The sequence below is a fragment of the Haliotis asinina genome, chromosome 12, assembly GCF_037392515.1.
Source record: "Haliotis asinina isolate JCU_RB_2024 chromosome 12, JCU_Hal_asi_v2, whole genome shotgun sequence".
Taxonomy (NCBI): Eukaryota; Metazoa; Mollusca; class Gastropoda; order Lepetellida; family Haliotidae; genus Haliotis; species Haliotis asinina.
The window spans coordinates 48,825,157-48,847,103 of NC_090291.1; the positions used below are offsets into that span (position 1 = coordinate 48,825,157).

Below are 21,947 nucleotides of genomic sequence, written 5' to 3' on the forward strand. Positions count from 1 at the left end.
TTGGGGTTTGCACCACACCAGGTGTTTCTGTCTGTTCCTATCTGTGAGGAAAAGATGTCTGATGGGACGACATACATTCCGACGTTGCAGCCTCCTTCTGATGGTTATCATGGATTGTCCCACACCTCCATTGGTGTTCTTCTCCATGGTGTATCATGCTGATGTCCTGCCAGAATAATTTAGGACCGATCGTTTGTGTTCGTTAGTCCGGCAGCCCGTGGGCGACAGTTTACTTCACCAGTGACCACTTGGTTCCTCGTATATTACAAGATTCTTCGTAAGGGGACTAACATTCATGAGGTTAAAGCCAGTAGGTAGTATTTTCGGAACGTCTGCGTCTTGCCTTTTGACGCACTGCCGTCTTTGAAATCATTTCGGGAAACTGTAATGCACTTACTCCAATTTGGAAATGTGTATACCACTTGCTTGTGCTCAGTGCATGAAAATGGGGCCCATAGGAAAGAGCAGTTGGAGACCCTTGCAAAGGAAAGTTTGTGGACCGAACAAAGTCGAGTAACAGTATGTGTCATGTACCTATTATCTTAACGCTGATTGATTAAAATGTTGTAAATGAGATCAAGAACAGAGGGGAACAATCAACGAAGAGTGACGTAGAACCTGAGTTATGGCGGATCAAAGGGGGGCTGGATTATGGATTCGACCACTCTGAAGAGTTTCAATCAATTGCGGTCGGAACCCCCTGGAAACCTCCCTCCTCTCTCTCTCTCTCTCTCTCTCTCTCTCTCTCTCTCTCTCTCACACACACACACACACACACACAAATATCTAGATCCGCCTATGTGAGAGGCCATTAGACGACAATTGCGTAGTGTGTTTTAAATGATTTCTGATGAGCACACTCCCCATTACAAAATGGATGTTTCCGCACAGTACCAAACCTGACCTGTTGGCACATATAGAAACGTGTTACAGAAGCGGCAATTGAAACCTCGTACTTCAAAACATTTGATGAATATTACTTCATTTGTCCTTGGAGTCATCAAGAAACTGATATCCACATCATACTTCACGTTGATCATGTTGCAAAACATCGCCATGAAAAGATTATGTTACGAACAGTATGTACAGATGTGGTAGTCCTTCTACTAACGTTCAAAACATGCCAGCCCACCAATGCATGTGCAGCTCTTGTACTGCATGTAAAACAGCTTAACAGGCAGGGTATATGTGTGGTAAGTCACTTCTTGAACAGTCTTAATTCTGGATGCTATAGGAAACGTGAGTGAGGTATATTTTACGCCGCACTCTCAGCAATATCCCAGCTATATGGCGACTCTCTGTAAAAAATCCAGTGGCAATCCAGTGATCAACAGCATCAGCATTGATCTAGAACACAGTTCAATCAACACTGATCCCTATTATATATTGAGTAGTATATTCCGCAAGTTACATCGTATTTGACGCGCATCCTTATTAAATATGGAACAGTATGATCTGTTAACACCGAGGGAATCCGTCTTTAAGCTGTGTGGACACAAATCTCTTTAAAACAATCATTTTTCTGGTCTTGAGGTATTGCGTTGGACCCACAGAATAATTTCATGTCGGAAAGTGTGAAGTTGAGGAAACGATGTTGTTAATGTTGCACAATAGCGGATCCAGAAGGATTTGTGACACATTCTGTGTCAACCTGTCCCCGAAGCTTGTTTTAATTACGTGACATGTTCAACTCGCAACATAGACTCACCCTTTCAAAACGGACATTTCGACGGTGTTGCGTGGGTAACTAAAATCCCTATCTAATTTTGGGGATACGTTGGGGGTATTCGGTAGCAAGGGACTCCCTACTCGACGCTGTGTGGTCGGCCTGGAAGCTGTTTGCGCCAGGTATATCTTTTCATCTCCATCCCTATCTATGTAGCCCTCGTAACCTATATATCTACATACGTACAACCGTGTATCTGAGGTTACCAGTAAACTCTAAAGATTCACTACACAGAGTATTGTGCAATACGTCTGTATAACGTTTCTGTCCCTCTTTGGGAATGAGATAAACTATTCACTAGGAGACATTATCTTTGCGTATGGAAATTACTTATGACACGACAAGATGAGAAATATCTGATGTGTTAAAGGTGTACGTCCCTCTACAACATGAGCATCGACCAACGCATCTGGGTTTACGATGACGTGCTTCAGTCAGGTCAGCGAGTCGGACAACTCGATCCCGTTAGTCGCTTCTTACTATAAGCACGGCTTGCCATGGCCCAGTTATTGTCCTATATATTAATAAATTAACAAAGTGGTCTTATTTCCTTTTTGAACCAAGGGAATTAGGATTGTTGCCTTTATCTCGCTAAGTTCAATTTTATCAATGTGTGAAGAATGTCTCAGTCATTGAAGATCTTTAAGCTTTCAATAACGATTCGCCTCCACTTCTACAACTATTCGACTTTAATGTAAGAATATCCACAAAAACACAAACCCGTGATCAACAGCATGAGCATCGTTCTAAGGAATTGGTATACGATGATATGTGTCAACCAAGTCAGCGAGTCTGACCACCCGGTCCCGTTTGTCGCCTTTGAGGACAAGCATGGGTTACTGAAGACCAATTCTAACCCGGATCGCGTGAGAGGCTATGTATGGAGGTGAGGGGTCAAGGGTAGGGAGTTGATAAACCATTCACTCTATTTGTTCGGCAGAAGAGTACATCAATGAGCTCATGATAAAGACATACATTTTCACGCGAAGTACCACTGTCGTACTGGTTAAAAACAAAAGAAATTCAGAGACAAGTCAGGTGGGCCCACATTAAGAATTCAGATGTCAGAAGTCTGAAAGACTAACTTCCCACAGGTTAAATGTTTTTGAGTATTTCACAATCCCTTCTTTGACAACCTACGTCAGCTGTACATGTTTAGATGTAGGCCTGTCATGGTATAACACAATTAAAAGCATTTCCCCTAACGCACCTGCACTGCATCCGTATTAAAACAATAAATCACATTCCCCGCTGTCAGACTGGGACAGAATATGATCCTCAGCACGTACTGTTAGTCTGTCGTAGGAAGATAGAGAATGTTATCGTTGCTTCAATCTTTTGGGAGTTAAAACGGACACCGTAACCTCCATAGTGAGTGAGTGGGTTTAGTTTTATGTCGCACTCAGCAATATTTTGTTATATGGTGGCGGTCTGTAAATAATCCAGTCTGTACCAGACAATCCAGTGATCAACAGCATGAGCATCGACTTGCGCAGAAGTCAGCGAGTCTGACCACCCGATCCCGTTAGTCGTCCCTTACGACAAGCATAATCGCTTCGCGGGAAGCAGGGGTTGCTGAAGGCATATTCTACCCCGGATCTTCACGGGTCCCCCGCTGTCAGACTGGGGCAGAATAGCTTTCCAGCACTGAGAACAGCAGTGCATCAACGACGCATACGGCCTGTCAAACGTGCAAGGAAGGCTTGTGGGATGTAATGCCAGATTGTCTCAAGCTCTCTTGCAAGGTCAAGGACATTATCTGGTGGATGAGGAAGACGGAGTAGACGTCAATCCATCTTGTCCCAAACATGTTCTATCAGGGAGAGATCCGGTGAATTTGAAGGCCAAGGTAGTACGTCAACGTTGTGGTGGGGCAAACATTTCATAGCAACCCTTGCCGTATGAGGGTGGGCATTTTCCTGTTGGAACATTAACCTAGAAAAGGAACTGCCACAGGTCGAAGAATCTGATCTCTGTAGCCCTGAACAATCACCAATGGAGTTCTATGGCGTGTTGTTAAATCCACCCCAAATCATCACGGAATCACCACCGAAGCGATTCCTCTCCAAGACACAGGCCTGTGCATAACGTTCCCCCACGTGTCTACAGGCACGTAGACGTCCATCACTATGAGAAATGTTAAACCTGGACTCATTATTGTACAAACAATATTTCACCACCAAAACAAGGGACTGCGTACATGATTTCGGCGAGCTTGTAGATCAAGTTGTGTCAGGACAGGTCGTATGGCGGGACGTCGTGGTCTGATCCCGTGTTGACGTAAACGTTGTCAAACTGTGTTGGGCTGAATACGGCGAAGTCCTGGGATGGTCCGGGCAGTCATCACTGCAGTCTGCAACCTATGGCAAAGATGGGTCACCCTTATCCATCTGTCATGTCTTGGCGTTGTTACACATGGACGTCCAGAACGTGGCCATTACGTCATTTGTGGTAGCGTCTCTTCGGTGCAGAAATGATGTTCCGGTGGCAGTGGAAATGTGCAGCCACTTGTCGTTGAGACATTCCCCCACATATCATCCCGATGGCCTCATGACGTTGTGCAGATGTTAGCCTTGGCATGCTCTGCGTTTCAATAGCCGTTTAATTAATTCCCTTTCCCGGAATGCACGTGCAACAAAGCATTGGTATCTCAAGGACGATACCGCTGACGTCATGGAACGTGGCACGTGCATGCATGTTGGATACATGTCACTATTCTCTGAGGTTAACTCCTTGTGTGTCTACACAGGTCTGATAAATTCAGAGTTTTTATATGCACAGTTTCTTTATGTGCCTAGTATACATAAAATATTATGTGTCATGACCAAATGATACAGGAATTATGTTCCGTAACCAGTGGGTTTCATAACCGTTTAGTACTTGGAAATATCAAAATATTACGAAGTTTTTGACTCTCTCTCTACCCAGATCGACTGTCTGTCTGGAACTGGCAGTTGAAGACTTCTAGTTGGGCAGGGGGATGGCTTACCCTGTTACCTTAGCATAGACGTACGGCGGTCAGAGCAATACAAACAGAAGCAGCCGGTCTGTGCCAGCTATGATATGGGATTATGTGAATTGTATGGTCAGGCTCGGCCACTTGGTTAACTGATTCATACGATTGCGTGGATTGGATAATGAGGCACAGAGACTTGGTTGATAACTTTCCACAACGTTAATCATAAGATTGGGTGTTCCAGTAAACATCATACAACGCGCTGGATTGCAGAGCTGATGATACATGTACAGGCCATGGATGGGACTGAGTTTTATGCTGGTGTTGAAAACTTGCCGGATTGGAGAGATACCGGTTTTGACAGCATCCACTGTATATAGAAACCTGACGTCATATAGGCTGAAATACTGAAGTTGAAGGCGTCTTTAGATGACAACTAATAAAACTATTAAACCTGCTGGCCCCAAGGTCTTCTTGTCACAACAGGTCGACATGATATAACTCCTATATTGTCGAGAGAGGCACTAAATCAACCTCAAACACTCATTCTAAAGAAATAATCAATATATACTGTACAACAAAAGAAACGCAAGTTTCGAAAAAGCAAGAGTTCATGTTTATGTCTTCTATTTAAAAACTTGAGAAAAAAAGCCAGAGTTGCGTTTCCTTTTCTCTTTGGTATATATACACAGAAGCCGAAAAAACAATATGATTAGTATTTGTCATCCACATTAGTCTGAATTAATCATCATTCCATGAAAATACATTCATTATATGCGGTTAATCTCGGCAACAGCAATGTCAAACGATAAAGAGGACCCTTGCACTTTCTCTACAGGATGTTGAAATACAAGTGTCAGAGCGCTATCTGTCAAGTTCAGGCCTGCGCGATAAACGACGAATTGCGGAACATACATCGTCTTTGTATCCGTCCGCGAAGCAGGAGCCTTGTCACGTGACCGTGTTTATATAGCCCGTGCCGCAACCGAACTTGAGTGAGACACAGTACTCTCCACCCTGCTACACTAATGTATTCCAAGCTAATGGTAAGTCGCACGGACCCATTCGCACATGCTTGTCAACTGCATGGGATTATGATCTTTGAATTACTTCATTACCGCATACATTACGCCTACTTGGACTTTGGAATGCTGCCTCCCTTCAACGTGCGCGTTTATTTGTTAAATTCCTTGCCCAATTGTCCATTGAATAATTTGTGGAAGGTTATGTTTCTATTTGGGGAAGTTTTGTTTAAGTGGTAACTATTTCATGGATGCTGTCGGGCCATGCGCCCAGCCTAGTTACAGCACTATTGTCTATATGCGTTTGTCATTTATTCTGCAGAGGTTTGAATGGCATGTTTACCCAAACCGCACCGTTATTTTATTTTCGCCCTTGCGCATCTGGGAAGGAAATCACCTACCAACTTGATTGCATTTGATTTGCAGATGAGCTTGAAGTCAACTGCTGCCTGTGGTATATTCCCTGTGCATAAACTGCATTCCCGTCTCTAAGGTAAGCGAAAGACGTAAAAATAATGTGTACGCGGTATTAGATTCTTAAGTAGTCATTCGACATAATTTCTATTAATAGTATTTTGCAAATATATTTGTTTATTAGTGCTACTGATATTTATTTTATCTATTCCCCTTTACTGCAGTTCTCTGAAAAATATACTCATGAAATAGTGTGATAATAACAAAATAAATAACGCTTTAATCGTGATTTAGTTATAGAAAGTAATATAGTAGATTAACCTGAAAATATCTCGTTTGGTGCCCACTAACATCCAGATATGCATATCAAGAAGTCTATAACCTTTCATTAAGAAAATATAAACAAACTTTAGGTATCTTTGAACATAATTAAGAACGAATAGAGAATCATGATTTTCTTACTAATGCAAATATTGATAACAGAAAACCCGTAAAAAATCGATTTATTTAGAAAGTGTTATTAACGTGTAACGCCCAGTGAGGGTTATTGGATGTACAATACATACAGTGGTACTAACATACAGTTAGTACAATACATACAGTGGTTGTTTGGGTGTATATGCCTTATATGTATATATTGTATTACTAATTTTTACAAATGTCTATATCCATCCACAAGGTATTTAAGTTCATTTGACACTTAAACGACAAAATGAGATGCATGAAGAGAATAAACATAGGAATATTGAATCATCTATATCTACAGCAACTTGAAACAATCGTGTTCTAGTTAGAAAGCCCCTGAGATAACCTTGTCAGGGTGTCGTGTTATCTTGACAAATCTGTACAGCCTTATCGGGTACCTGCCGCAGATCATGAGATCACTGTTTGTTCAGTTGTTTTGCTCTGTAGATACCAATGCACTGTTACTTGTGAGGAAACTAAAGTTTATGTTGTGGAGCAACGAAGGCACGCTGTTGTGGGACACACACGACGCTGTCGTTTCATGTTAACCGTGCAGAGTTTTGTCCCTTGATCGACACAGAATCCTATTGTCATAGGTTCGAATCCTATATTCGCCCTGCTTGTGATTCTTGGATTAGTAGCTTATCTTTGTGTGACGTGTTTATAGCCTGAGAATCGGGGTAGTTGCAATGGGAGACAGGTTGAGGGTAGCGAGTGACTGATTGAGGTTAAGGTACTTGCAATGTGAGACAGGTTGAGGGTAGCGAGTGATTGATTGAGGTTGGTTTTACGCCGCTTTTGCAGTATTCCAGCAACATCACGGCGGGGACACCGGGAATGGGCTTCACACATTTTGGCCATTTGGAGAATCATGTGGAGTTACCTGCGTGACGAGCGAACGCTTTAACCACGAGGCTACCCCACCACCCCAGGTCGCGGGTAGAACCTTCTTGCCAAATCTGCCTTTTCGTAGGTTTTAATCACAGTTAACATTGTCACCCAGGAATGTAGGCTCCGCTTTCCCGATTTCTTATCACATTGATCATACCGTTTACATGCAATAAAGTTGAAATTAAATTCATTTACTCATACACGGATAACAGGCTTCAGTCTGATGAGGGCGGTGGGGGTAGCCCTGTGGTTAAAGCCTTCGCTCGACACGCCGCTGGCCTGAGTTCGATTCCCCTTATGGGTACAATATGTGAAGTCCATTTCTGGTGTCTCCCTCCGTGATATTGCTGGAATGTTGCTAACAGCGACGTGAAACTCATTCAATCACTCAATCTGATGAAATCTACATCTGTATGCCATTATCTCATGCCGTGACGAATATGATGCTAAAATCAATTTTAAATAGTTCTCAAATAATTATCATAACTGCTGATGTACTTTTATTTCTTTTCTGTAAAGGTAGCTAATATGTAAGCATGCTATGAGTTAGTGTCCAGATCGACAGCGCCAAGAGCATGTGTTTTTTTAGTTAAACTTTGAACTTATGTATATCTAACGACTACTTTAACTCTTTCATTAGGGATACAAACCGTGAGCGGCAAAGTAAAAAGTGTTATTCAATAGATTTTGAACTTATGTATATATAGAACGACTACACTAGCTCTAGACATTAAGAATAAGGTTATTGATCGCGTTTTGGTTTGTCGTAATTGTTCGAAACATGGCCTTTAACGTTGATAACATTGTAATAACTTTTTTCTGAACATACCCAGGATAGTCGTTTTTTTAATTAAAGGATTCTGTATGACGTATAACCGTCGCTCCCCAAACCAAACACAATGTGTCATTAGCACCTAGGAGTGCTTTCTATTTCTATGATGGTCGTCATTCACACACGAGTCATCGTCAAACCTTTGTTACTGCGTTCTGCATACCTAATGAGATAGGTAAGGCAACAACGATATATTTGTACCTGTGGTAGAAAATGTATGTTTCAAAAACGTTCTTTGATGATCTTCTCCCTCTTTCGAATGCTAATGTGAATGATGACAAACCAGAGACTGAACGTTTAGGTATCGATCAACGCTTTCAGGGTGTCACGTCTTAAATTTTATCAAACAACACAGAGAGCCTGGATATTAGTCAACACTGAAAGCCCTTTCAAAGAACGTTAATGTTAGAACCTATAACTATATTGCATCACCTACGAAAACAAATATATCGGGGTGTTAACTTATGCAATTGTTTATGCAAATAATTGTGTGTTTGTGTGTGCGTGTGTGTGTGTGTGTGTGCGCGCGGAGGGGTGGGATGGGGGTGGGGGTTGCGATCGACAGGACGGGATATGTGTACCCTTCTCATTTCGTATCACACACAGGGTCGATCGAGTCAAATATTCTTCAACGCAGTTTTGTACTCCTCGCGAACACACACCAATGAAATCGGTTTCTACCGATATTCAAGGCTGATTCAATTCTGGCGGGGAATGTGGGGTAACCTAATGCTTAAGGCGTTCGCCCCTCACGCCAATGACGCGGTTCGATTCCGGGGTTGTTGGATACATTTACATGTAAACGTATAAGATCATCTAGTTACCATGACGCGCTTTCATGTGTGTTGAGGTGCGCACCCTCTTTCTCAATAGCGTGAAGCTGGGTTTGCTTAAAAATCCCCACGGGTATACATTCCCACTAATAACGAACCAGGGATGATTCTGTTCAAGAGTCAAACGTCTACGACCACAGCTTGTGGTCTTTGTCATACCCCGTTCTTTCCTCCGATTGTCGCAGACTCACTCGTGGGGAGAGCCTGTTATTATTGCCGAATCATCAATCATCGTAACGTATATCATCAATCCCGTGAAGGTCCAGGTTAGAACTGGTTTTCCGCTACCCATGCTTGTCGTAAAAGGCGACTAACGGCGATCTGGAGGTCAGTCTCTCTGACTTGGTTGACACGTGTCATCATATCCCAGTTCCTCGGTCAGTGCTTATGATTAGTCACAGGCTGCCGCCACAGGACTGTAATTTTGCTGAGTGCAGCGCTAAACAGCAATCACAGAAACAAACATGACATCATCATGTACTTAATTAGTAGGAGCAGTGTCTTCCTGACCTTTGATTCTTTTCCTCCCCATCTTGAACCCTCTTTCCGTGACAGGAAGCGCATCATCCCTTAGCCCCAAGACTTATGTTGACACCATCCCGGCTGCCTGAAATACATCATTACAGCCTTAATTTGCCCATTCTCAACAGACAATACCTAGAGCATCGATACATGATGCCTGGTCAAATGAAGCCCGCCAGTAATATACAGGGCATAATACATATATACTGCGCACGTCCCCTCATATGCCATATTTTTCAGACGTAAATACCCGTAAAGATTCGAGTTAGAATTGATCTTCTGTTACCCTTGTTTGTCTTAAGAGGCGACTAACGGGATCGTATGGTCAGACTCGCTGACTTGGTTGACACGTCATCGTGTCCTAATCGATGCTCATGTTATTCATTACTTGACTGTCTCTTCCAGACTCGATTATTTACAGACCGTCGAATGCAGCTTAAAACAAAACTCTGTCAATCATGTGTAAACCACACAAAATATTTAGAGTACAGAGATGCTACTTACACGCAGCACACAATATTAATAAGAAAGGCAATGGTGCCGTTTAGTAGCTCTTCAACATAATAACCCCGTTATACCGAAAGAAAATAGTAAATGTGGATATATTTGGATAACACTGTACCAGCAAAGTTATACCTGGATATATTGTGTGTTTAAAATCCACAATTCAACGTTTAGAGTTACCCATCTTAGCTGGCAGGCCAGGATCCGCTGATAAAGGGCCCTAGCCACAGTTTTACCCAACGATCGTTGCGATTCATCGGTGTTAGCAAACACTTAATTACTTAAGACCATTGTAGCGCACGAATACTTTCTACATCGTGGTTCCGATTATGTCTGTGACAACCGCATCCCTACTGGTTGGCTTCACAAAAACAGTTACTGATCAATATCAACACGTTTACAGGATGCGAATTTCTTTCACCATGAAGCAGGCACGCAGAACAATTTTGAATATAATTTCAAAGCGAAGTTAAACGCAACTCACTCTCTCTGTTTCAGATGACCACCAAGAGAAGACCAGCGTGGTCAATAACGTGTAGGAGGAACAACTGGTGAGTTTATTTACTTTCAGAGTTAGCCTGGGATACATGGATTGGACCCCTGATCTGGATCACTTAGGTGAATAGGACGGACCAGGACGAGCCAGGACGGACTAGAACGGAGCAGCTCGGACCAGGGTGGACAAGCTCGGACCAGAATGGACCAAGATCCTCGGATCGTAATGACTCTAAATGAGGTCCATCTGGAGCATCCTGGCCTGGGATTGGTAAGAGTGTGCAGATCGTGTTCAGGATGTATACTGTGAGTACTTTCTGGGTACGTATATCACCCCATTCTCACCCTCACCCCATCCCATCCCACTCACACATCGTTCATGTAGGGAACTAACGCAGGCGCGGCACCTATTTGAACCGGATGTCCTGAAGAAGATGAGGCATGGGATTAACCCTCCGTAGTGTCATCGTTCATGTAGGGATATCATACAGGTCGCCGGTGCTGATGTCGTCGATGGAGGAGGAGGATGCAGAGACGAGGAAGTGTCAGGATGCCGCTGTCATCATTGAACAGACCCGTGGACCTTTGCGAACATTTTGTAAATTTTCCCATTTGTACTTTGAACCGATTTTCCCAAAGAAATGAAACACAACGATCCATTGTTACATTTATCAAAATGACCTAAGACCTAGTTTACTTCGGAATGAACAGAGCTGACAAAAAGGGATAAAAGTCAATAAAAAAACTATTGAAAGCAAACATTAAGCAAGTCAAAGACATATGAACACAAGAGAAGAGGTTCATCTTATTTTGTGGGAAAGGTTACAAGTTTTTTTCTTCCAGGGACTCTACTGCAGTGAACTGATCTCATGGGATTAAACATAAACTAGATTTTTGTCAACTGATACTCATGCGATCTGTGACCTCTGTGTTGGCAGCTACCAACCCCACAGTTGGACCCACAGCTCCCAGTTCCGGTACCATCGAGAGAAAGGACATAGAATGTACAGGAGCGTAAGTACAGGATTCGAACTCATTCGAACGCATTTAGGACTGGGCCCCGATCCACACGCCGCTTTTAGCACTACGATCATCGTAAACCGTTATGCGAGTTAGGATCATCTTAGTGTGCTAAGATCGCTTCATGGAACAAGGACCCCTTTCACGAAGCAACCTTTACTAAGGTTAACCTGAACTCCCATGTTTTAACATTGCACTAAGGTTCCCTTAGTGACGATCACCTTAGAGAGTTGAGCATTGTGACCATTAGAGATGGGACATGTAGGGGTGATCGTGAGAATGTGTTAACGTAGTGGGGGGTAGGATTACCGTAGCGCTGCGGTCACTTTGTGGGACTGGGGCTTCTTTCACGAAGCAACCTTTACTAAGGTTAACCTTAACTCCCATTCTTTAACATTGCACGAAGGTTACAGTAGTGACTAATATACAATCACCTTAGTGCTGTGTGAACGGATCGACTGGTCTCAGGTCACGTGATGGGGATGGACATGGATAGTCAGGCAGCGATATCTAAACCTTGACAATGTCACACATTTGGGGAGGGCACCATACACCTACCTTGATCCCATGTAGTATTCTGACGATACAGATTATACAAATTAGACAATGTGTTTTCTAGTTCCCGTTATGCCTTTGTTCGGTTGAAACTTTTCGTTCACTGGATTGTTGATAAATCTCATGCACTCAAACTCCCGGAGAACCTCCGTGTGTTATGCGTTTAAATCTCTAAGGAAAAGATTTTTGCCAAACAATTCTGTCATTGCTACTCATAGTGTGATATACGTGTTTTATAGTACAAATATGAACATTATTAAATGTTGCATTGTATCTAAAAACTGTATTTGATGCCAGGTCCCGTACGTGACCAAATTGTATTCTATCGTGTTGTTGTACAATTGGTCATGTGACCAATACACTGAATAAACTTTAGTGATTGATTGATTGTTTAAATTTCACAACCCAAGTCAGGGTTCCCGAATGTCTGTGAAAAACAAAATAACATTCCACAATTTTTCCGGACAAATGTTGCTTTTTAAGACACAGTAATGTATGTCTTAAGTTATTTTGATAGCTGTAAACATCTACTACTGTGTATATTACTGTGTCTTAAATCCAACAATATCTCAAATACGGCCTCCAACCTCCCCTTGCAGCTGTCCATCAATCATTGAAAACATTTTATTGTTTTGAATTTTAGTGCCACGTGAACTGAAGCAAGTATTCACATACATGCAAACTAATCCAGATGGACACATGCAGGCATGTTGATGACTGACATGGCCCATTTAGTACTGTTCATATATATAGTTTTGTTAGATGAAAAGCCCAAGATTATTCCATGAGTATTTCCTGGATTTCATCCACTTTTTTTCAATTTCCGTGATGTTTTTCTACCCTGGAAAACAGGATGTGACAGTTTGAGGTTTTCCTGGTCTTGTGGGAACCCTGTTGATTTCTCCAGCCATGTGGCAAAACAGTGATGAAGCAACAAGAATATTGGAACTCCCCCACTACACTGAAATAAAATACACTCTAAATCTAATCTAAAATTTTGAATGTTTGCTCCAAAACTTAGAGACAAAAAATACTTTAAATTTAGAAATTATTTCTATTTCAGAACCATGGACATCCACATCCCCCGGTCCTTGCTCCCCACTCACAAGGTGACCCTCCGTGACCCCACTTGCGTCGTCCCCTCCAACGGCACCCACTACATCATCAGCGTCTCCTTCAACCAGTGCGGCACCACAGTCAGCTTCAGCAACGACACTGTCGTTTTCAACAACGAGCTGGTTGCCACCGTCATCCAAGGAAGCAACCCCTCCACCATCATCGACTACGGCCTCGGCAAAGACGACCAGCGGGTATCTCTGGAATGCGTGTACAAGAGACACTCCACTGTGGAACTGAACTACAGGCCGCTGATGAAAGCAGCACACTTTTACGAAAAACGGTATGTGCTGGCATAACCATTAGCTCTACTGTCGCTAGACTGCGGACTGTTTAATATTCACTACGTTATTTAAGATTGTAGGAACGAGTATGAGGTGAGAATATTCCTTAAAACTTGATAATTACACGTAAATAAAACGGGTAGTTAGGCTCACTGACTTGATTAACACATGCCAGTGTTTCCAATTTGCACAGATCAATGTCGATGATGTTGATCACTGGATTGTCTGGTTCAGACACGATTATTTGCAAACAAATATATACAGCGTGTAATTGTTACTTACGTTTATGTGTTTGTTGTGTAACGCGGCAGTCAGCCATATTCCAGCTATATGGCGACGGACTGTAAATAATCTACCCTGGATCAGAAAATCCAGTGACCAACATCATGAACACTTACGTATGCATATGGGAAACCATGACACGTATAAACCAAGTCAGCGAGTCTGACCACCCGATCCCGTTATTCTTCCAAGAATGTGTTGCTGAAGACCAATTTTAACCCTGCTGTAATAATTAGAAATTAATACCTGATGAAAATATAAGGTTGTTAAAACTAAATTTATAACAAATAGAAAAGATTGACAGTCACAAGGAAACTTTATACGTGTGTGAAGGCTATCGTGGGTGTGTTTGTAGGTACGGCATGCTTGACTTTGAAGTAAAACAGTACTCAGATGAGCAGTTCACTTCGGAAATCACCCAAACCAACGTCCCTACCGGAGTCGTCCTCAACCGTGAAATCTTCATTGACCTGATAGTGGATCAGCGACAGGCCAACGACATCGGTATCGAGGTCCCGAGCTGCTTTGCCACGCCCACACCCTCTCCAACCGACTCACTCTACTACCCGCTCATTAAGTCAAGGTAAGAAAAGAGAAGAACGGATAACACAATCTCCTCCTCCTCCTCCACGCATCCTCCATGGTATGAATTTCCACTATATCCTGGATGCATCTACGGCTAAGCCGTATAAATTTATTACCTCTTCTTGCATGTACTTGGTTTTAACTTTCGGACCTATCAATGTGTCTGTATGATTTCCCAAAAATGTAAGTCGCACTGCAAACAAATCTTCGCAGCTGCGACCACTATATTTAGTTTACAATGGCGAGTTCAGTTGTAACGACAGCTTAACTGATTGGCTACTGTGAGAATGTGGAGCCAGCAAAGGCAGGTAATAAAATTTTCGGGCAAAGCCGTAGATGCATCCGGGGTATAGTGGAGACTTATCGTAACGAGTAGCCTGCTTTTATATTTTGTGCTATGACTTTCTGTAAATAATAACGTAATGAATAAATATGCATTTTAGGAAATTCATTTACCTTTGTGCTGAAATTGTGTATGTATTCAAACTTGAACTCGTCGCTATATGGCTGAAATAATACCGGAACGACGTAAATTCAACCCAACACAACTTCCGCCCTTTTCGGCCAATAGAACCTGTGTCCTCAGATAATTGAGAGTGGTTATTGTCTAGCGCTCATATTCAAAGTGGTGGTGGGGCAGCGTAGTTGTTAAATCGCCGTAGACAGATCCCTTACATGGTGTGTGAAGCCCATTTGTATCCCCCTCCGTGATATTGTTGGGATATTGCTAAAGCCGGCGTAAACTCACACACAATGTGTATGTTGTTTTCACTGAGACAAAATATATAATTTCCAGCTGTCCCGCCCAGACTGACGTCAGGACTTTCACCTCTCCGAACATCAACGAATTCCGATTCAGCTTCCTTGCCTTTAAGTTCACGCGGGCCCCACTGCAGAAGATTGACGCCACCCTACCGGCTGTGCCCATGGTGTACATACACTGCCAGGTCTCCGCGTGCCCAAGAGGAAACTGCTCCTCGTCATGCGCACAAGGTCGTCGCGTGAAGAGAGCGGCGATAGAAGACAGCACCCACTTAATATCTTCTGGGCCGTTCTACCTGAAAACTGACGAAAGTGAGTACAGGTGCTGAGAGGCATCGATAATCACATATTACAGCAAGACTCTTGAAGATCAGAGTTAGAACTGGTCTTCAGGAACCATGTTTATCATGAGGCGACGGGGATCGGGTGGGTAGACTTGCTGACTTGGTTGACACATTGTTTCCCAATTGCGTAGATCATGCTGTAAAATCTCTCGATTATCTAGCCCAGTCTCAATTATTTACAAAGTGCTGTCACATAGCTAGGATATTGGTGATTATGATGTTTAACAAAACCAATCTGTTACAGCAAGTATTCTTTGGTATGACCCTATAACCACAGGGGCTTGCATTGCTGAAAATAATACGTCCTGGGTCCAACAAGCCTACAGTGATATCCATATACATATAAAGAAGGAAAGGGGTGTAGCGTTGTAGAACGAAAGCGGAATATCTAGCGGTTACGGTAATGCTAAGTGTTTTGCCGATCGGGTGTTTTAAAGTGATATACATCGTATTTCTTCCCCGAGAGGCCCTTCTTAATATATATATATATATATATATATATATATATATATATATATATATATATATATATATATGTATCAGTGTACGCTTGTTGGACCCAGGACGTATTATTTTCAGCAATACAAGCCCCTGTGCCTATAACGGTCTACAATTCACTGTATAGAGTTACACCCCCTTAGCTTCCCATGATCAATGATCGTCTGTTCCCAGTCCACATTTGCTCAAATTAAGTTCCATAGCTTGTTCACATAAGTGCTCACATTGGCTTGAAGATTCACTTTAATTACAAAAGGTCTTCAGTAACGCAGGCATGTCGTGAGACACGACTAACAGACTCACCAGCATGAAGCTTGTCAGGTCTAGACATATGATTTAAGGGTCGCATAGCAGGAATATTGCTGAGTTCGAATCCCAGAGTCACATCAGAGACCATATAATAGAGAGACGGCCCTCTCGAACAGTTTATCATTAGACATCATCAAACGCTAGTATATGGTCTCTGGTCACATGCACACACAAGTAACCCACACATCAATTTCTTCAGTACTCAACAGGGTTTGTAACAGAAGGTTCACCATCACCATTTTTTTGTCTTTTTCTTCCCACTAGGTTCGACTGGGTACAGCAGCATTGTCGTAGGTGTCACCATGTCAATCGCGGTCGCAGCTACGGTAGTTGCCATGGCAGCCATCGTTGCTTGGAGAAGAAGCGCCGCTGCCCTAAGTGCCTACAAGAGCCTACCCATGAATATCAATTCGTAGATGTTTTCTCTTTTCCAAATGTTTTGCTTTCTCGCTTATATCCCAAATAAAATATATTAACCCGAGAACTCTTTACAGTTTCTTTAACGAAATAGTGAGTTGTTTTACCACATATTTTTTAAATATATTATCTTATTAGTATTTTCAATGAGTGAGTAAACCCATTACGTCGATTTGGCATTACTTCAGCCATTTAGAAACTATTTCTACAATGAATCTTGTAACATTTCACTTTCGGCTTCAGTTTGGATTTCATGTGTTTTTGTAAACTGATGAAAACGGCTTTAAACAGTATCAAATTGAAGTAATCAAATGTCTTCGACCGATTTTATCGTTTAGCATGCCTTCCATTTGTGTTCGATTATTAGTTTAAAATATATAAGTGATAATCAGTTATTAAAAATGTAACATGTAAACGAAAATTTTGTTAGTAATTTGCTTTAGTTGCTTTACTCTGTCTTTGTTTTCTCTTTGATTGTATGTATTGTTTGCAAGCAGCGTTTTGTGTTATTGTTTAATAAACAGCATTCTCAAGACATATTTCATTTTTCTGTTCCAGTTGAAAACTGGTTTAAGTTCCTCGCCACACACAGTAGGCATATCATACCGAACTAAACTAGTTCAGTATGATATATGATGTATCATCTTCCACTAGATGTCGCCTTATCTGGCCTAGTGGATATCGGTACATCGGTTACTTGTTGTTGCCGTGCCCGGCGCTCGGTATTACTGGATAAAACCCTGACTGGTTGGTTCGATGTAAGCATTATGTGTTTGTGAGTGGTGAATCCATGCAATGATTAGCAAGGTGTCTCTGTGGGCTAGACCTTTGAACCTGTATGAGCCCGGATAAGAAAATCACACGCACATACGGGCGTGAGCACATTTTACGCCAGTCTGGTTCTGTGGGTCTGTTGCGCCTGCGCCTGCGCTAACGCTCCGACTCTGAGCATTAGCGTAGGCGCAACAGATCCAGGGAACCAGGCTGACGTTACGCCGCTTCTGACGTCGCCTTACCGCATCTGCTAAATATACAATAGAACAGTACGGGCTCACAAGACTACAGAAGTGAATCTGGGTCACGAGTAACTGTTCACGTCTTCGCTAAGAAGGGTGAATGAGAAAGGACTGGGGCCGCTTTTAACGAATATTTCAGCAAAATCACGTCTGGGAAACGAACCCAGGTCTTCGACTTTACGAGAAAACACGTTAACCATTCGTCCACCGCACCTGCCCTGTCGGTAAATATGCGTTGACGTCTGTACACACCACAAGGGTGGTTGATGAGTAACACTCGATTCATGAACCAAGCCAGAAAAAATACAATGATCAGCAAAGATAAACATGTAATCGCAACCGATCATAATCTATTATCATGGGACAAACTTTATTTCTTCAACTCAGAAACATTTCAACAACATAATACATATGCATCTAAACAAGGATGCGATGATTAGCTTACATGATGTCAGTTTACTCATCCTTCCAATATCTTGTGAAACATTTGAAACTTCTTCACATCATATTAAAAACTTCAATACGCGACTTTCAGTTGGTATTATCAATTTTTACAATATAAACCGAAATAACATTTTAAAACAGAAATAGTTTAAATATTTTCTTTTAAAATACAGCCGAGTTCAAATATACATATTTTGAAACGAATTTATATATTAAATAATTATACAGCAGATAAGCAGTGATTTAATAATTCAGAGTAAGATTAAATCTATTTGAATTACTTGTGTCAATACCAATCAAAACTGTATCAGATGATGAAATAGGTTACATTTAGAACAAAATTGTATTCATACCAAATTGCGGAGAGGCACTGAATGAAAGCAGATATGAACTATATGGCAATATTCGGACATTCCCGAGCCATTCGCGATGTCCTAGTCCCCTCCATTCTCTCAGATGTGAAGTGGTCATACTTGACAGCACCATCTAGTACAGCATCGACCGGATGAGTCCGGAGATGAAAGGGGGTCAGATCCTGACAGTACCCATCATTTTAAGTGCATCACCAAGTCTGAACTAACAAAGGGAATATACTACACACGAACTGATTATACACCCATGTTTAGTTGGTTTACTGTTTAACGCCCCTCTCAGCAATATTACAGCGTTATGGCGGCTGTCCGTAAATAATCGAGTCTGGACCACCCAATCCAGTGATCTACAGTATGAGGATCAACTATGATACGATGATATTGGCCAACCAAGTCCGTGAGCCTGGCCACCAGATTCCTTTAGTTGCCTTTTTCGAGGCATCTAGCTAAGCAAGGGTTGCTGAAGATCAAAGCCAACCCGGATCTTCACGGGTCTACATGTTAGACTGTGGTCAAAACTAAAACTGACAATGTCTGGTTGATCTCTGTGTGTTTTGACCTTTTGATTTTTTCATAACGTGAGTAAATGTCGATTTCCGACAGTTACGCGTGAGTGTGTCTGTTTTACGCTGCCTTTGGCAATATTCCAGCAATATCAAGGCGGGGAACACCAAAAAAAATGGGCTTCACACATTGTTCCCACGTGGGGCATCGAACCTGGGTCTTCAGCATAATGAGCAGACACTTAAACATTAGACCACCCAACCTCTTCCCGACAGTTAAGAATAGTTAGAACTGTTTGTTTCTGACATTTCACTGTATGTGTCAGTTACACTGATAAAAAATGTTTGTATCCCTGTCTATTATCTATAATTGTTTCACACTGGAAATGCCAAATGTAATTCGATCTGTTTTATGAGTGACTGAGTATGGTTTTAAGAAGCTTTCAGAAATATTCCAACAATGTCACAGCAAGGTTAACACATTGTAATCAAGTAGGAATTGAAGCCAGGCTTTTCGGCTCGACGAGCGAACGTTTCAACTATTGGGCTAACTCGCGCTCACACATTTGATACGAGAGTTGGGGTTAGAGCTTGGATCCGGAAGGACACCTCAGTGCTTCCTTGTATGCGTATAACTTTTGATTCCTTGCAAGATAGAGCCGGCGTGTAGCACTTTGTGAGATAGGGTCGGCGTGTAGCACCTTGTGTGATAGGTTTGGCATGTAGCACTTCGTGCGATAGGGCTGGCGTGTAGCACTTTGTGAGAGAGGGCCTGCATGTAGCACTTTGTGTGATAGGGTCGGCGTGTAGCACTTTGTGTAGTAGGGTCGGAGTGTAGGAAGGTGCGATATAGGGACGGCGTGTAGCACTGTGCGAAATAGGGACTTCGGGTAGGACTGTAAGTATATAAAATGTCCCTTTAGATCGAAGACCTGAGGTTCGATTACCAACATAAATTTATCACTTAGGCGAAACAAGCAAACACCAGTGGAACGGTTACAATGAAGTATAAATTGGACGAGCCGGGATACGAACCTATGTTCAAGGATTCCTTGTACGCCAAAGCGAGTCAAATCTCAAATCGTCATCCATGACTAGGCCGCTAGCCCCCGTAAATTACCTCTTATAATTACCAGAGTGCCGTTGTACAAAACATTCTTTACTAAGATGATTTTGTACAACAGGTTCCTGTTTTCTCACCTGTCTCGTCACATTTGATTTGTTGATAAATGAATAAGGCCGAAGTTTAAATAATTACGCGTTATAATTACTCATTTTACCGACGCTTCACACATTTATACTGATCCAAGGCTGACAGGTATGCTGGGAGGATGATAAACATACTGCATCTCCAAAGGTATAGACGACGTCTGTAACGGTGAATGTAGTGGATGACTAGTGGATGATTTTACAATATGGCCTCCCAGGTCTAAACGTCAAAGAAGTAACGTACTTGGACAGTAAAAATACGGTACACAGGTGCCAACTAGTACAGCTGTAACTTCCGAACATCATCCATAAATTCTTCAACTTGCATACAACGGACCTAATTAATTCAGTTGTAGCCCCTCCCCCTCTTTTTCCAAGGTCATGTTCTGATTCTCAATTACAGCACACACCCCACCCCCTCCCAAAAACAAACAAACAAAAACAAAAACAAAAAAAACCAACACACACACAGACACACAGACACACAGACACACAGACACAGACACAGACACAGACACACACACACACACACAGTGAAGATGGAAATGACAAAAGTGCAACCCCTCCTTTTTCAAAAGGCTAGATCCGCCCATGTAATCTTGTAGTTACACTATCGTTTAAAACCAGACAATGAATCTTTTTCAAAACCATGCGCTTGCTGATGGGCTTTACCAAGCTCATTTATACGTTTTAAATGGTTTTGTTGATTAGTGCAGTTCGATATGTATGTTCTAAAACAGAAAAGCTGCAATTTTGATACGTTGAAATATGAATTCACAACCAGTGTAAATATGTTAAAAAATCTATAGCTACATTATATGAGTCTAAAATGCACAGAGCATGTAACATTAATGAGTGAGTGAGTGAGTTTAGTTAGCGTCGCACTATTCCAGACAGACAGATATTTTATATTTTCCAGGCATGTGGCGCTGTAAATCTATGACGTCATGCGACGCTGAGCAACAATCACCACGTAGCCAAGCGTTAAAGCGTTCGCTCGTCAAAAACTAAACATAATTATCCCAAATGGTTTTGTTAATTATATTTATTGGCTTGTTTACGTCATTCTGTATATTTTTATGCTGGTCCATGTTAAGTCGTATTACATAGAGCTGTACTCTGAATGTGAAGATTATTTTTTTGCTTATTTTCTTTTCCTTTCCTTGCAAATGGTGACAAATATATAAACTAACTAAGTAGGCTTATGAGCCCTCTCGAAAAGCATTCTCTCTGAGCAACCCAGTCCAATTTACAGATGTGTACTCTGCTATATATGACCGAGTTGTTAGTTTTATTTCCAGAAATTAAGTTAAGTGGTTTGCTCTATGTCCCCAGGCACATTGATTTGGTAAATTCGTTTTTACTATTCGATCAAAAGGTTTTATGAAATAACGAAAACTAAAATGCATGCCATATCTTGCACCAGGGAGAGTTTACCTCGTGTATCTCACACAGGATCCTCTTGTGAAGAATACAAATCGTGTCAAGTATTCAGATTCAACGTGTGCGCATGTGCGTTTTAGCGGCTGGTGGTATGCTTAATATACGAGAGTGTTCTCCCTTGGAATGGAG

General features: G+C 42.0%; 1 protein-coding gene across 1 annotated transcript; it reads left to right on the top strand.

Annotated features, from left to right (window-relative positions):
- Positions 1–1,714: 1,714 nt before the first annotated feature.
- Positions 1,715–17,369, top strand: LOC137257600 (ZP domain-containing protein-like). Its single transcript, XM_067794919.1, has 8 exons — positions 1,715–1,848; positions 5,521–5,728; positions 6,131–6,197; positions 10,664–11,674; positions 13,299–13,634; positions 14,273–14,500; positions 15,299–15,576; positions 16,680–17,369. The coding sequence occupies exons 4-8, from the start codon at positions 11,571–11,573 to the stop codon at positions 16,829–16,831; spliced, it is 1,098 nt and encodes a 365-aa protein (XP_067651020.1). The 5' UTR covers positions 1,715–1,848; positions 5,521–5,728; positions 6,131–6,197; positions 10,664–11,570; the 3' UTR covers positions 16,832–17,369.
- Positions 17,370–21,947: the final 4,578 nt, after the last annotated feature.